The 15,722-nt window shown below is 43.7% G+C and overlaps 1 protein-coding gene across 3 annotated transcripts in view; it reads left to right on the top strand.

Annotated features, from left to right (window-relative positions):
* Window positions 1-15,143, top strand: part of Epc1 (enhancer of polycomb homolog 1) — an 80,153-nt gene extending 65,010 nt beyond the window's left edge. For all 3 annotated transcript variants that reach the window (XM_021214300.2, XM_021214299.2, XM_029547241.1), the window contains exons 7-14: window positions 740-913; window positions 994-1,083; window positions 1,168-1,316; window positions 2,098-2,450; window positions 9,484-9,605; window positions 10,848-10,989; window positions 11,105-11,468; window positions 13,785-15,143. In XM_021214300.2, the coding sequence (XP_021069959.1) occupies window positions 740-913; window positions 994-1,083; window positions 1,168-1,316; window positions 2,098-2,450; window positions 9,484-9,605; window positions 10,848-10,989; window positions 11,105-11,468; window positions 13,785-13,857 (1,467 nt within the window). In that variant the 3' untranslated portion in view covers window positions 13,858-15,143. The remainder of the gene's footprint in view (window positions 1-739; window positions 914-993; window positions 1,084-1,167; window positions 1,317-2,097; window positions 2,451-9,483; window positions 9,606-10,847; window positions 10,990-11,104; window positions 11,469-13,784) is intronic.
* The last annotated feature ends 579 nt before the right edge of the window (window positions 15,144-15,722 follow it).

Here is a 15,722-nt window from a genome sequence, read left to right as displayed (position 1 = left end):
TCCCCCTGCCAAAAAAAAGTTAAAGGTCACTCTCCAAAATATCTCTTTAATTTCTAGTCCTACATATGTACAATTTTTCCTTGTTTTTATATTGAAGTCTATTGTCTACCTGTCTGAAATGTATGACCTTACAGATCATTTACAGTCTTACTTTGATTTTTATATTTCAGAACTTAACTCCAATTCTGATTATACAACATTGTATTCATCTGTGTGTTCCAGAAACATGAGCCATGCACTTGGATCTGGTTTACCTTAAATCCTTCTAAATTAAGACAGAATCATTAATGGAATAGTCCTGTTATTTTGAACATTTTCTTATTTAAATTTTTATTCAAATTTTTGTGTTGTCTAGCTGGAGAGATAGGTGAACAGTTAGCAACACCCATTGTTCTTGCAGAGAACAATGTTCTTGCTGGGTTGAGTTGCCAGCACCTACGTCAGATGGCATACAACTGCCTGTAATTCTAGTTCCAGGGATTCTGATATTCTCTGGCTTTTGAAGGCACCTGTGCATACACATAAGTCTTGTAAGCAAATGTTTGTTTTGAACAGAGCAAATGTAGATTATTAGGGGAAACTGAAACTGAACCTCTGAGGGTAGGAGGGGCTACCAGGAGGAACACTGTTTTAATAGTTTAAGCACTTGGCTCCCCAAGTAATTAACTCAAGTTGTTACAAAAGTTGCAGTTGTGGAATGTGCTACTGGGTGACTGTCTTATTCACATCTGTGTTGCAGCAAGATAAGGCTGATCTTATCCGGCCGAAGCGCAAATATGAAAAGAAGCCCAAAGTCTTACCCCCATCTGCTGCCGCCCCTCAGCAGCAGAGTCCTGCTGCACTGCCAGGCTTCAGTGCTAAAGACTTAAACCAGTATGACTTCCCCAGCTCAGATGAAGAGCCTCTGTCACAGGTAAACAGAAGACCAGCTCTCTGCACACAGAAGAGGAACGTAGGAACTGCATGTTTGACCTCTCATTGCTTTATTTCAAGGTTTTGTCTGGCTCTTCGGAAGCTGAGGAAGAGAATGACCCTGATGGCCCTTTTGCTTTCCGTAGGAAAGCAGGCTGTCAGTACCATGCTGTAAGTGTCAGACTTCCTCTGTAAACAACAAACAGCAGACAGACTGACAAAATACAATAATTTGGATTTTTTTTTTTTTTTTAGCCTCATTTAGACCAAACTGGCAACTGGCCCTGGACTAGCCCTAAAGATGGAGGCCTGGGGGATGTGCGATATAGATATTGCTTAACTACTCTCACCGTACCCCAGAGGTGTCTTGGATTTGCACGAAGACGGGTCGGGCGCGGTGGAAGGTAACGCGCTTCTACTTTCCTTACAGCAGCAGACTCTAGACTCCAGCTTGCTGTGCTTAGCAGAGCTGGTTCCATGTCTCCCACTGCATTACCAACGTCTTCACCCACTCCGCAGTTCTCACGGGCCCCGTGTGGGTTCTTCTCTCCCCGAGCTTCTTAGCACCTGAGTTATTACAGGGTAGACCCCCAAGAAAGGACAAGTGTAACTTATATTTACACACTCGGGATTGGTTCAGGAGTCTACAACCAAAGTTGCTGAGTTCTGGGGAAAACCTTCCGTTAACTGCTGCAGTGACCATTTAGCGTTACTGCTCATGGCCTCAGTTTGTCAGAATGTGGTTCTGGGGTCTGAAATAGAATACTTCATGCATGGAGAGGAGGAGAGAAGGAGCTGCGAAGCACAGAAAAGGTTTGGTTGAAAGACAGTTTGAAAAAAAGAACTCTATCCAACATTGAGATTTGAGGCTAAAAGAACCAAAGCCAACAAGATGACTCAGTGGGAAGGAGCATTTGCCACCAAGGTGACAGCCTGAGTTCTGTCCCCAGGACTCATGTGGTAGAAGGAGAGAATCAACTCTTGGGAATTGTCCTCTGACTGCTGCATGCGTGCTGTGCTGTGTGCCCTATGCCGTGCGCACACAGTGTGAAAGAGCCAAATGCTGCAGTGGTGAACTTGCTAGCTTTTAAATATTCAGTGTACTGGTGTTGAGCTTTAGGGAAAGCTTTCGGGAAAGAAAGGAAGAATCTTTGATGTAATCTCTGCTGTCTGCTCCTTGTGCAGGGTCTTGCTGGACAGAGCGCATTCAGACTATGACAGTATGTTTCACCACCTGGACTTGGACACGCTTCCCTCACCACAACCTTCTCCAGTCAGTCAGTTTGCCAATACCTCAGAACCCAATACCTCGGACAGATCTTCCTCTAAAGACCTCAGTCAGATACTAGTCGATATCAAATCATGTAGATGGCGGCACTTTAGGCCTCGGACACCATCCCTGCCTGACTGTGACAGTGGTGAACTCTCGAGTAGAAAGTTACACAGGAGTGTCAGTCGAGCAGGAACAGCACAGCCGGGGGCCCACACGTGCAGCGCCTCCACGCAGAACAGAAGCAGCAGTGGCTCAGCACACGGTGGTACGTTCATTTGTTGTACCCATGGCTATACCAAGGTGGGGCCTACCATCTTGTTGAGGATGTGGTGTTTTATTCTCATAGTGAGATGCTGAAGGATTTCTTTGAATTCTGCTCAGTAGTGCTGTTGCTCTGTGAGTTTGTGTGTATGTATCTTTCCTTAACCACAGCCAAAAAGAGGTGGTATGTTACTACATATTTAATGTTTAATTTATTATCTTGAGGCAGTCCATGAACCACAAGATTCATTTTCAGATAATAAGATAAAAGGGACCCCAAGTTGTTAGTGATATGTACTTGAACATCTAATCTGGTCTTAAATTTCGTGGCCAGTAGTCAGTTACATGTAAACTTACACTGATACTCGTTCAGAATAAATACCAGAGAAGCTGACTTTTAATATTTTGGAGACATTTTTAGATAATCCCTACTTTGTTCTGCAGGGTGACTAAAACACTGGAAACAGTGCCATGACCTGTGACTTTCTTTTTTAACCACTTGAGTCCACATTATCTGAGTTGTTAAAATTGTAAAAGCTTACTGTCAGCGTGCTGTAGCAGATTAAGACCCTGAGCGCCAAGCCTGACAGCCTGAGTTCAGTGCCCAGGACCCACACGGTAGAAGGGAAGGGCTCCACTCAAGTTCTTTTAGGATGATTTTAATACAGATTTTCTAAAAGAGGATTGTTTCCTTAATTACCTAATTAGGTTACCGTTAAAGTGTTTTAGATAGATAGATAGATAGATAGATAGATAGATAGATAGATAGATAGATAGATAGATATTTTCTTTATTTACCTTTAAAATGTTATCTCCTTTCCTGGTTTTCCCTTCCGAAAACCCCCTATCCCTTCCTCTTCCCTCCCCCCTGCTCACCAACCCAGCCATTCCTGCTTTCTGGCCCTGGCATCCCCCTACACTGGGGCATAGACCCTTCACAGGACCAAGGGCCTCTCCTTCCATTGATGACCGACAAGGCCATTCTCTGCTACATATGCAGCTGGAGCCCTGTGTCCCACCATGTGTTTTCTTTGGTTGGTGGTTTAGTCCCAGGGAGCTCTGGAGGTACTGGTTAGTTGGTATTGTTGTTCCTCCTATGGGGCTGCAGACCCCTTCAGCTCCCTGGGTACTTTCTCTAGCTTCTCCATTGTGTATCCTGTGCTCAATTCAATGGTTGGCAGTGAGCATCCATCTCTGTATTTGTCAGGCACTGGTAGAGCCTCTCAGGAGACAGCTATAACAGGCTTCTATAGTTTGGGGACTTTAATGATTGTAATTTTACTACTCTTTTTCTGTCCTGGATAGTCCCTAAAGGCTGAAGAGCTAGTGTATTAGAGGCTTAACTAACACAGGTGTGGGGAGTTCAAAAATGGAAACTCTTAATTGGTTCCCCAAAAATATTTCTGAAGATGTATGATTTTTTTTTTTTTTTTTTGAGATTTCTATGGAGAAAGTAGCTATGTTCTATCAATCCACATCATGTCGCTCCTGTGGTGGAGACACTGAAGAGCATGGCAGGCCTCCAGATTGCGTGTCAGTCTAGGAAACGAGGAGTGCTGGCATGACTTACAGAGGCATGTCAGTGCCAGTTGCAAACTTTCCTGATTGCTTTCTCAAACATCATTAAAAGGTGGACATTAGCAAAAGTTAGCTAAAAAAGAGCCTTGCATAATTATGCAACTTTTCTCCATAATCATTTTTTAACAGTAGAGCTTTTTCCCCCCCCCCCCTCAGTTTTTCAAGACAGGGTTTCTCTGTGTAGCCCTGGCTGTCCTGGAACTCACTCTGTAGACCAGGCTGTCCTCAAACTCAGAAATCCGCCTGCCTCTGCCTCCCAGGTGCTGGGATTAAAGGCGTGCGCCACCACACCCGGCAAAGTCGGGCCTTTTTAAATGATGTATTTATTTTCAAATCTACTTAGAGAATAAATGCCTACAGGCTACTCTCTTGTTTTCATGCTTGGGATATTCATGTCATATGTGCAATTAACATAAGTGAGCTCTGCCAGCAGCCCTGAAGACAGAAAAGACTATTTATGTGTTACATGGGCGTCGAAGCATATCCTCTTAAGGGAGTGTTCTCCAGAGACGGCCTAGATCTGCTGAGGGTCTCATGAGGGTCAGCCAGGTCCTCTCCAAAGGCAGCAGCAGACTAGATCTTAGCTGAGCTCTCTGCCGCCCTGTCAGACGGACAAGAGTCAGCTTCAGGTGTAACCACTTCTGATTGGTCAGTTACTGACTCTGATAGTGAGATCAATACTTACAAGTATTGAGCCTTTTCTAAGTAGTTATTAGTGAGTTGTATACCCATTTTTTAATAGGCGACTCCAACTGAAGGCACTAGGAGTGTACTCATTTCCTTGAAGAGTGCCCAGTTGTAAAGCTTCTTCTCCCTCCTCGGGGTCCCTTCAACTTGCTACTCAGTCTTGGCCGTTTCACAGCTGTGCACCTATGGAGGTTTCCTGGGTAGGGTGTTAAGTAGCCTCCGAGAAGGAAGGTGTGAGGACGCTGTATCCCCTTTGTTCTGTGTGTCAGAGGGGAACTTGGGAAGACTTAGTGATAGGGATTTAGAATTTCTTGGGCGAGATCTACATAGGGAGGGATAAGATAAATTGTTTTTAATGATCATTAGTTAATACATGATTTGGACTGTTTTCAAATAGTTTTCTAGGCTTTTATTAAGCTATACTAGCATCTTTTCAGTGTTTGCTCAGTGTTTGAGCATCCATCTGTTTTGTGCATTTGAAATTGGAGGGTTATCAAATTACAATAATTAGATGAGACCCTCATACAAGGGCTAGCAAGCAGCACGGCTCAATAGGTAAAGGCTACTTACCACCACACCTGCTGTCCCAGTTCTGTCCCTGGAGCCCACGAGGGGAAAGGAGAGAATCAACTCCCACACGGTGTTCACACTCTGTCCTCTCTCTCTCACAGACGGACGGGGAGAGGGTATATGTACAAGTGTGTAGATGATTCACAAACACTTAAAACTCCTACAACAGAGATGTGCCTAGTACCTGAAATCTTAGTTTCCAGTGAAATTGAAATTGGCATCATTTAAGTTATTTTTCTAAACTCAAACTATCTGTAACAGGCTGCTTTATTTTTGTAAGCAACAGAAGTTCTAATTGTGTTTGACATGGAAAGGACTGCAGTCCTGTGCAGTGGTTATTCCTTGTGTAAGTCCACGGGACCCTAAGCTTATTTCAAGGGCTTTCTAATCCAGAATCTTTTCTGGAAGGTAGCCTTTCTCCATGGCACTTGTATGTGGTGCACTGTGAATTCAGCAGCTATCTGTGATTCAGGGGCATCACAAACAGAGTAGCACTGGGCTAGTGAAATGTCATATTGAGGTCATAGCAGGCATGTTCAGCTCTGACACAGCATGCCAACCGTTGAATTGCAACACAGCTTGGTTTCCAAGTAGGGTTAGGGTGGTAAGGGCTGGTAGGGTTTGGGAAGCGCTTTGATTTCAGGTCCCTAATGCAAAGATCCTGCTTAGTAATGAGACCATTTCATATCCTAGTTATTTTGCTTGGGTTTTTGTTTGGTTTTGTGATGCTGAGGATCGGGTCTAGAGTCTCCTGCACACTGGTAAGTGCTGCACCACTGAGCCACATCCCCAGCTTTTGTTTTCAGTGCTTTTTGGGGTCAGCCTGTTAGAATTAGAAAAGATCTTCAGCTTCGAAGGCTTTTAATGAAATATAAATGTCTTCCATTTGAAATTGTTCATTTCTTGCTGGTATGTGTCTCCCTTCTCACTTCGGTAATTTGCTGCAGTATCAGGGATGTGTCTGTAGGGCCATAGACAATTCCTGGTACTGGAACACAACATTTCCCCATTCTTGGAGTTGGCTTGTTTCAGAGTACTACCCCAGAGAATTTAGTTAGAGACTCCTAAAAACCTGGTGGTTTCATGATGTGAGGAAATAGAACAGATGAAATTATTCATTGAAAGAGCTTGCTCAGAAAGCTTACCAGAAGCAGCTTCCTTCAGTTCTGAGTTGTGTTTTCTCGTGTGATGATGTTATGTGTGTACACTGTCTGCTGTCACACTGTTCACAAAAGATAGTTCCTTCCCTGGTTCAATGAGCTTAGCTTTCCTATCTTATAAATATCGATCTAGAGTTCTTCTGTTTTAACTTTGAAATCTCACTATTGGTGGTGCTTGCTCCCCTTATGTGACTTTCCCCAGGACCTCAGCTTCATGTGCAGTGTGAGGTGACAGGGTGGCGGCAGGTCTGAGGGCCTCGTTGAGCCTCATGTGCAGTGCAGTGTGAGGTGACAGGACAGTGCCAGGTCTGAGGGCCTCGTTGACTACGGCTCTTCTGGTTCTGCAAAGCAGTTGTGATTCTAGATTTGCTTTAGTTGGCTCTGCCCACCATTTGTGGATTAAATTTGACTGTTCCATTTTATCTGAAGTAGATGTATAACTGAAAACTTTCTGCCTTGATGCCTCAGTTCATTAGTAGAAGTTTGAGAAAGTATGGTTGCTTTCATTTATTTCATGGAACAGTTGGTTAGACCTTAGAGTTAGAATGGATTAGGAACTTTGAATGCTTCTACAGTCTCTGTGATAAAATAAGAATATAAAATCCAGTTCACATTTAATTATCCACATTTACTACCTTACCTTCATACAAATGCACATCCTTTCAGACTGCAGTTTTATTTCAGAGAGGGAGCTAAGAGGATTTTGGTCTCCACCTAAGTTTAGTCCTTGTCACATTTGCACGAAGATGCTGAGCCACAGCAGGCGGCACCCTCTTCTGAGGACTCTGTTGTGTTGGTTTGTATTTCTCACTGCCAGCCTCTTTGTTGCTGTTTTAATTACAGATCATTTACCAGAAACATTCAGGCCAGATTTTACAACTAGACTCTAAGAAAAGGTGATCTCAGATACTGAGCTGACAGGGGAGGGGGGGCATTAACTGTGTGTCTGCATCTCTGCATCTGCACTGCACGGCAGGAGACGGATAGTAAACGTAGGTGGGCTGGGCTGGAGACCTGCTCTTCCAGAGATTCTGAGTTTGATTCCCAGCCATCACATGGTGGCTCACAACCATCTGTAATGCATCCAGTGCCCTCTTCTGGAATGTCTGAAGACAGCTACAGTGTTCTCATATACATAAAATAATAAATCTTTAAAAAAAAAAAAAAAAGTAAGGTTGCACACCTGCACACAGAAACTGGGGTGAAGTTTAACTAAGGCAAAAGTACTTGAAAGTTCATTCAAAGTCGATTCCCAGTTCATTTACCACTAAATGTTTAACTGAAACACAAATACCATCAAAGACACACACACACACAAAAAATTTGCAGGGAGAAAACATTGCATCTGTTTACCTTCACTCATAAGAGGTGGTGAGCAATGACTGAATCATTTTCCTAGGTATGAAATGCCTGACCCTTCCAGGAAAAAAAAAATTTTTTTTTTAAATTACTGAATATTGCCTACTGAAAAAGTAAAGGCTGGAGCAGCACATCTGGCTTTAGGAAGTTAAAGTGTTATGTTAACTCTCAACCTTCATTCTGGGTAGCATTCATTTTTGTAGATTGTTCATTGTTTTGGCCCAACTCACTTTTGTCACATGTCAGTGTCTTGATGGCAAGAAATACTTCTGTCAGTATTTAGTGAATATCCTAATACCAGAAAGTCTCCTCATAGAATCTGTAGATTACAAATGGTAGGAAAGACTTACAAATCAGATACCAACTAAATGGAGCTGTAACAAATGAAAAATAAGAGACTCAATAGGAGTATTTTTCTAGGGAGACGTGTGAGCCATGAACTTAATTCAGTTGAGGAGCGTGTGAAGGTGATGATAGCCTACCGGCCGTCTAGGTACACTGAAAGTGTGGTGGACGTGGTCCTGTTGTCCAGTGCCACCAGGCAGGACCAGGACCTGGAGGTCAGTAAAGACCCCTCCAAGTTACAGGTGAAATTCAGAAAACTTGATGGGATGATGATATTCCAACTAGCAGAGCACTTCATAGCAAATCAGGTGGGCGTGTTTGAAACAGCAGGCTTGAGCCCCAGGAACATTGGCTAATAGATGCCCTGGCACCGTAGGATGTGGCGTTACTCTGTTGTTTTGGGTTCTGGTTTTGGTTTGTTTGTTTGTTTGGGGGTTTGGGGGGATTTTTTGTTTTGTTTCAGGTAACTTCTACTCAGAACGGTTTCTTTAAGAAGCCTTTACTGTCGGGTGGTTGTGATATTATTTGCTTTCTGTTTTCTTCCCCCTCCCCCCTTTCTTTTTATACTGGCAAAGGAAAAAGAATAAAGAAACAGGTTTCCTTTTTAAAGTTGCACACACTTTTGGGGGTAATAAATGAACATTTTTTTTGTTTGTCTTTTTTAGAACTGAGCTCTCCATAGACACACATAAGTAGCATAACACAGTGTCTGTCCTCAGGCTTCACTCTGTACAGTAATCAGCATAACTCCGTTCTTATTGACTGGATTTTGTCCAGGTGGGTTAACTGGGTGGGGAAAGTTCGTTAACCTTAATCCTGGTACTTCTTTTCTTCCTGTTAAACTTGAAAGATAAGTTCTCCTGTCTAAGTATTAAACTATCGCATTTACTTTTTATGTAGAAGAAAGTTTTGCAATGATTGGAATAAGAAGCTATGTAGACTTTAGTGTTTGTACAAAGCTGTTGGGAAGGCCCGGGCCTTGGCATGGCGATCTGGACAAAACAGAAGCGGAATGCTGGTTACCAGGTTTCACCTCATGCTCAGTGCAAAGTGCATCTCCAAGAGTGTGGACTGGGGGCCCAAGAGCACATTCTGCGCTGTCCAGCACAGTGTCACAGCTGAAAGAAGTAGTGGCTTTTTCTTTAACTTGAAGCCACTTTGGTTAAATGTGGCAGAAGATGCTGGTTTGTCTCCGGGCGCAATCTCTGGCAGCATCATTTCTATCCACATGCTTCCATTTTGCACAAAAACATCTTTTTCTTCTGCTGGATTTTTTAGTGTTGTAAGGCATCTGTGGTGTCTGTGCATCTTGTGAACCATCTCCTTATTTATGTTCAGCATTCACAGCCGAACAATACCAGCAGCACCAGCAGCAACTGGCACTCATGCAGCAGCAGCAGCTTGCACAAACTCAGCAACAGCGGCAAGCAAATAGTAGCCCCTCTGCCGCCACCCCACAGGTGAGGGCCTTGTGTCTTATGAGTATCCTCGTTGTTTCCCACCAGAGGTCATCTCTAATTACCAAGTGTTGTCCTAGAACCTTGCATCTAACCAGCAGAAAAGTGGCTCTGGCCTGAATGTACAGGGTTTAGAAAGAACACCCCAGGTGAGTATGGGAGCTGTTCGCTCTGCTGCCTGTTACACAGAGTGGCCTAAGACCATAGTTCTCTTAGTTGTCAAGTTGCTTCTTTCTGACTCGTGGTCTGTACTGTACTGTCCCCATTGTAAAGCCCCATGCAGCAGATGTTCCAGTTCCAGAATTAAGTCAAAACAACCTGTTCTGCTTTTGGAAAAGTATTTGCTGTATAGATAGATTTGGGGCTGAAAGGCTCAGAATTGAGTCTTCTTCTAAGCATCTTAAAGGAAATTTCATTTTTGAAGATTAAAGAGGCCTTTTCATTTTTAAATTATGATGTCAGATCTTTTTTTAATTAAGGGATGGATGTCTTCCTATTGAAAGATGCCGTTGAGTGTACAGTGGGTGGATAGTAGCATTGAGGGTGGGTAGAGAGAGTTGGTATTTAGAGATTAAATGGAAGAAGTTTACATATTTACCTTACTGGGTTTGTCCAGCACTGAGAAATGTGTTTTAACCTTTCAATTGGAACTTTTTGCTGTTGTTGCATTCTGTACTAATAGGCTTATTTTGGTAATTGCTTTGTATATATTTTGTATTCCATAGGAAGATCAAAATGTATAAACCCTTAAGTTAGACAGCTAACTTTTCAACCTTAAAACTTATGGCTCTGAAAATAAAATAGACTTCATTGGTTTGCTGCTTTTAGAGCTTTGAAGCTGACTTTGGTGACCTGTACAGTGAGGCCAACTGACTGACTGAGGTGACCTGTGCAGTGAGGCCAACTGACTGACTGAGGTGACCTGTGTAGTGAGGCCGACTGACTGACTGAGGTGACCTGTGTAGTGAGGCCGACTGACTGACTGAGGTGACCTGTGTAGTGAGGCCGACTGACTGACTGAGGCCGCCTGTGTAGTGGGACCGACTGACTGAGGCCGCCTGTGTAGTGGGACCGACTGACTGAGGCCGCCTGTGTAGTGGGACCGACTGACTGAGGCCGCCTGTGTAGTGGGACTGACTGACTGAGGCCACCTGTGTAGTGGGACCGACTGACTGAGGCCACCTGTGTTACTCTGACTCATCCTTCAAGGCCATTACACTGATGACTTTTGTGTTTTCCTTTCAGGGTTTTGTTTCTAAGACTTTGGATTCTGCTAGTGCACAGTTTGCTGCTTCTGCTTTAATGACGTCAGAACAGCTGATGGGATTCAAGATGAAGGATGATGTGGTGCTTGGGATTGGGGTGAATGGCGTCCTTCCTGCCTCAGGTGAGGGGTAAAGGCATCTGCGTGACCCAATTATATTTACATGCATGTGTATTTGTACACATTGTGATTTAGCCACAAAATGCACAGTGCTTACATGGTTTCTTTTTCTCTCTAGGAGTATACAAGGGCTTACACCTTGGTAGCACTACACCAACGGCACTCGTACATACGAGTCCATCGACAGCAGGTTCAACTTTGTTACAGCCTTCAAATATTACACAGACTTCGGGTTCCCACAGCACACTGAGTCACCAAGTAACTGCTGCCAGCTCTGCGACAACTCAGGTTCTGTTTGGGAACAACATCCGATTAACTGTCCCCTCATCTGTCCCCACTGTCAACTCTGTCACCCCAATAAACGCACGGCATATACCTAGGACTTTAAGTGCTGTTCCGCCATCTGCCTTAAAGCTGGCTGCTGCAGCAAACTGTCAAGTTTCCAAGGTCCCCTCCTCATCCTCTGTAGATTCAGTTCCAAGGTGAGTAGTTCTTCTAATTCTAAGCTTAAATGTCTGAAATGTAATCACCTAACTCTGCCTCCTGAAGTGGCTATCCTATCCACCTAAGTTTTCTCATTTCCTTCTGTGTATTGAGTGAATGAATACACACACACACACACACACATATACATACATACATACATACATACATACATACATACATACATACATACATTATATATATATAATATTTGTTTATTCAAGAACTAAGCAAGTGGATGTTATAATTGAGTGTTAGTTGAATTCAGTCTTGAGACTAAGCCAGCCCACTCACTGGGAAAGTCAGATGTTGCTTCTGTGACATGGACCTCTCATAATGCAGCGGTAACCTAGAATTCTCATTCTTCTCCAGCTTTGGGCGCAAGGAATTCTCTTTAGCATGTGTTGTTGTGCTGTTGGTTTCATCTGTAGCTTACTGTGGGACTGGAATGGGTAAACCTTCCTTCAACAGTCTGCTAGCTACTCCCAGTAGTACCAATGCTGGCAGGCCTGGCAACATCTGATCAAGCCATTGTTTTCTCTGCTCACTCACCTTCTTGAAGTTCAATAGTTTAGGGTTTTTGTCAAGGCTTCATTTTAACTGTAACTAACTATTACTTTAACTCTGTATTAACTAATTAAAGTCCTGCTACTACAAAGTACTAGGAGAAAAATAAAGACCTGAATTATTCATATTAGCAAGAACTAAGCTTAAAACATAAACGTGAATATGTGCAGGTAATAGATAGAAGCCCTTCTAGGTGGGTCTCAGAGCAATGCATGTTGCCCAGTTCATTGTACAGACAATCATTCTTGTTTTAAAACAGAGAAATATTTTCACAGAGAGGTAATTGTGAGTGTGTATCAGAAATAGGCAAAGCAGAAATAAAAGTTGGGAAAAATAGTGTTTAGTGGTTAACAAGTAGCTGGGTTTTCCTGGGGGGCTTAGGAGTGACAGGGGGCCAGGCCTGTGCTAGACCAACATTTAACCTTTTCAGCAGAGTGTCAGGGAAGAACGGCTGTGTAGTGGCTTATCGGTAGCCTTACTTTGCGCATCCACAGATCTCTGCCAGGTCAGTACCAGGGACGCACTGTTGGCCTGTTCATGGCTGATCAGTGGATTAGTTCCTCTTCCCCATCACCAGTCATGACTTTAATTGGTGTAGAACTGGACAAATATGAGGACATTTACGGTAGATGGGACTTCTCATATCCCTGTCTCTATGTAAAAGTAGGAAACAAATTCCTAGAAGCCAGTGGACTTTTCAAAGGACACCTCTAGAACCTAGTGTTCTGGCTACTAGTCCTGTGTCTGTGTCTCACTTAGTGACATCCAGTAGGACCTAGATTTAAAGTCCTGACACGTTAGATTACTGAGGTAATCAAGCTTTGGGGTTGGAAGGAGAAGATGGCTCTGGGATAAAGGTGCTTGCCATCAAGCCTGGCAGCCTAAGATTGACCCACTGTGTCCATGTGGTGGAAGAGGAGAAGCAGACCCTGCAAGTCGCCCTCTGGCTACACAGCGTCATTATGTGATGGCTGAAGAAAAGGCCTCAGTGCTCGCCGGTGCACTGTGAGCACCTGAGTTCGTAGCCCACAGTTGTAAAGAAGCTCCATGGAGTGTTGAGTGCCTGCGGTGCTTACACTGTGGGGTTACAGGAAACAGTGGGACAGACACATCCCTCAACTCCATGAACTTGAGATTTTCTCAAAAACAAAGGTGAAGATAGATAGAAGAAAGGCGCTCGCTGTCCACCTCTGGCCTCCATGTGCACCCACACACACACATTCACACACATCCCAAAACAATGATAATACCACAATGGCTCCGTGAGTTAAGGCACTTGCCACCAAGCCCAACAAGCCAAGTTTGATCCCAGAACCTGCGTGGTGGAAGAAAAGAACTCACTCCCCAAGAGCTGAGCTGAGATACTTACATGAGTACATGTGTGCATGGACATACATACTAAATAAGTAGATAAGTGTAAGAAGAGAAAGCAGCTGCAACTGTAACTTTCAGAGCTTGAGACGTTTTGGTATTGGGTGTGTGTGTATCTTTGGTCAGTCAGGTTCTTGGACAGTGTTTTGGTAGTGCAGTTGGCATGGAGTTGACTGTTGACCCCTGATTTACCTGATTTCTGCTTGCCTGATTTTCATAATTACAAAAATTCATAATCCTTTGTCCCATTGCCCCATAAGTGATGTTTCTTCCTGTTGTTAAAGATAACTAAGGCTTTTAAAGGAAGAATGAAGAGTCTTCATTGGCTTAGTTTGTACATGACTGTTGGTTGACTAATGGAACTTTTATCCCAACAGGGAAAATCATGAATCGGAAAAGCCAGCACTGAACAACATAGCAGACAACACAGTAGCAATGGAGGTGACGTAGCTTCCTGGGAGCAGGACTGCATCCTGGGGACATGGTCAGGTGCTATGCATCAGAGCGTTGGAACGCGGGGAGTATGGAGAGCACTTGTGCGGTTCCGTGGCAGCTGTGGGGACTCGGCAGCATCTCTCGAATCTCCCGTGCTTCAACCTTTCTTTTCTTATTGTTAATAGGAAAAAAATCAACATCTGTAAATTAAGAATACAGCAATTATCTGTACAGTACTGCATATTTGTAATACCCTTGTATATATGTTACTTGAATACAGAACTGTTCATTTGTGATGCTTTGCACTTGGGGGCGGGGGGTGGGGGGTAACTGCAACAAGAGTGTGAGCTGTGAGATTGTGTAGCTGGTGTCATCACATCATGTGCATGGTGCGGAACCTGCTGTCTCTATTTATTGTGCCGTGTTTACAGGTTTTGTACACTGTACCCTCATTGGTTCCTGTGCTGTAGTAAATGTGTTAGGTAGCTGTGGACTCCTTGGTATTTTGTAAATGGTATAACATAACTTGGTTCCCTCTGGGTCCTTGAGTTTTCTGTGTATCATGTGAAAAAAAAATGGTGACATACATACAGAATTTTACAAAAAAAAAAAAAGGCATCAGTTTTTTAAAATGGGGAATGTACTGTTCAATGGGGGTCTTCCTGGTCTACTAGCATTAGGACGTGCAACAAGCTAAAAATGAAGTCTCTTGAATTCTCCCGTCCCCGCCTGTCTGCAAGCTTGGGCGGCCCTGGTACTTAAAGCACTAATGTTATGTTGCTGCCCTACAAACAGCCCAGTCGTCCCATTTCCTTCCACACCAAAAAGTGTTAAATCAAGTACACAAACGGAGTCCTTACAACTGGAGTTTATGTTGTCTTGCCCTTTTTTTTTTTTTTTTTTAGCACAAAAAGATGTACTTTTATATTGTGGAATTGTTTAAAGACTTCATTCTTTACTTGTTCTTACAGAAAGGATATAGGGGAGAAGAATGCGGTAATTGCTGTCCGTGTATCGTCATTCCAGTTTGTAAAACAGCCAGCCAGCTTTTTTCCTTTTAAGATTCTCCAGAAGGCTGCGAGGCCAGAACCACAAATACCGGGTGCCTTCCTTTGGAAATGTTTGACCTCTCTTCTGTGAAGAGAACGGTTCTTACCAGACTACTACTGCTTTGTTAGTACCGAAGTCTGAATGCCCAGGCCAGTGGCATACGTCATCCTTAAGGTTTTTAATCCCACCTGGAAACATTGTGATAGAATTCTCACAAAATAAACCCAGGGCATTACATGTTGACAAACTAACGTGCAGTGGTCTTTGCCTTTTGTTTTCGACCCCAGAACTTTGTGTGACTTCGCTGTTTCAGCAAAGGGGCTTGGTTAGAAACAGGAAGGAAGAGCTTCAAGTTCATGTTCTCAGTGACCATTTCGATGTGTCTGTCTACAACCGTGAAGGAAAGCCCTGCATTTGATTTACAGTCTCATGGAGGTGAGAGCAAATAAGACGTAAAGCGTAGTATGACTAATGGGAAGCAAAAGGCAGGATCAGTGAAGAAGCGCAGAGAGCCAAGGACCCAGTCAAACTGGGTCAGGGACTTGAGCAACAGAAGCAGTTGGGCAGAGAGGAGCATTGATCCAGGGACCAGGGAGCAGAGTGTAGGGACAAGAGTAGTGTGTGACGCAGAGGACTCTGGGGACTCTGCCTTGTGTACACACCCGAGCTTGGAGAGGAAGAGTCCACTCTGTCTGCCTCAGTGTCCAGACTAGTCTTCAGTAGTTGATGACCACAGTTACCCCAGGGGTACTGTGAAGTAGTTGGCTCTATCTCTGTGTTTAGAGGGCCATTAAAAGTTGCTTATTGGCCAGGCCTTGGGCAATAATCCC

This window comes from Mus pahari, chromosome 15, assembly GCF_900095145.1.
Source record: "Mus pahari chromosome 15, PAHARI_EIJ_v1.1, whole genome shotgun sequence".
Taxonomy (NCBI): Eukaryota; Metazoa; Chordata; class Mammalia; order Rodentia; family Muridae; genus Mus; species Mus pahari.
The sequence above is the reverse complement of the archived record's forward strand: the minus strand, read 5'-3'. Positions and strand labels throughout refer to the sequence as shown.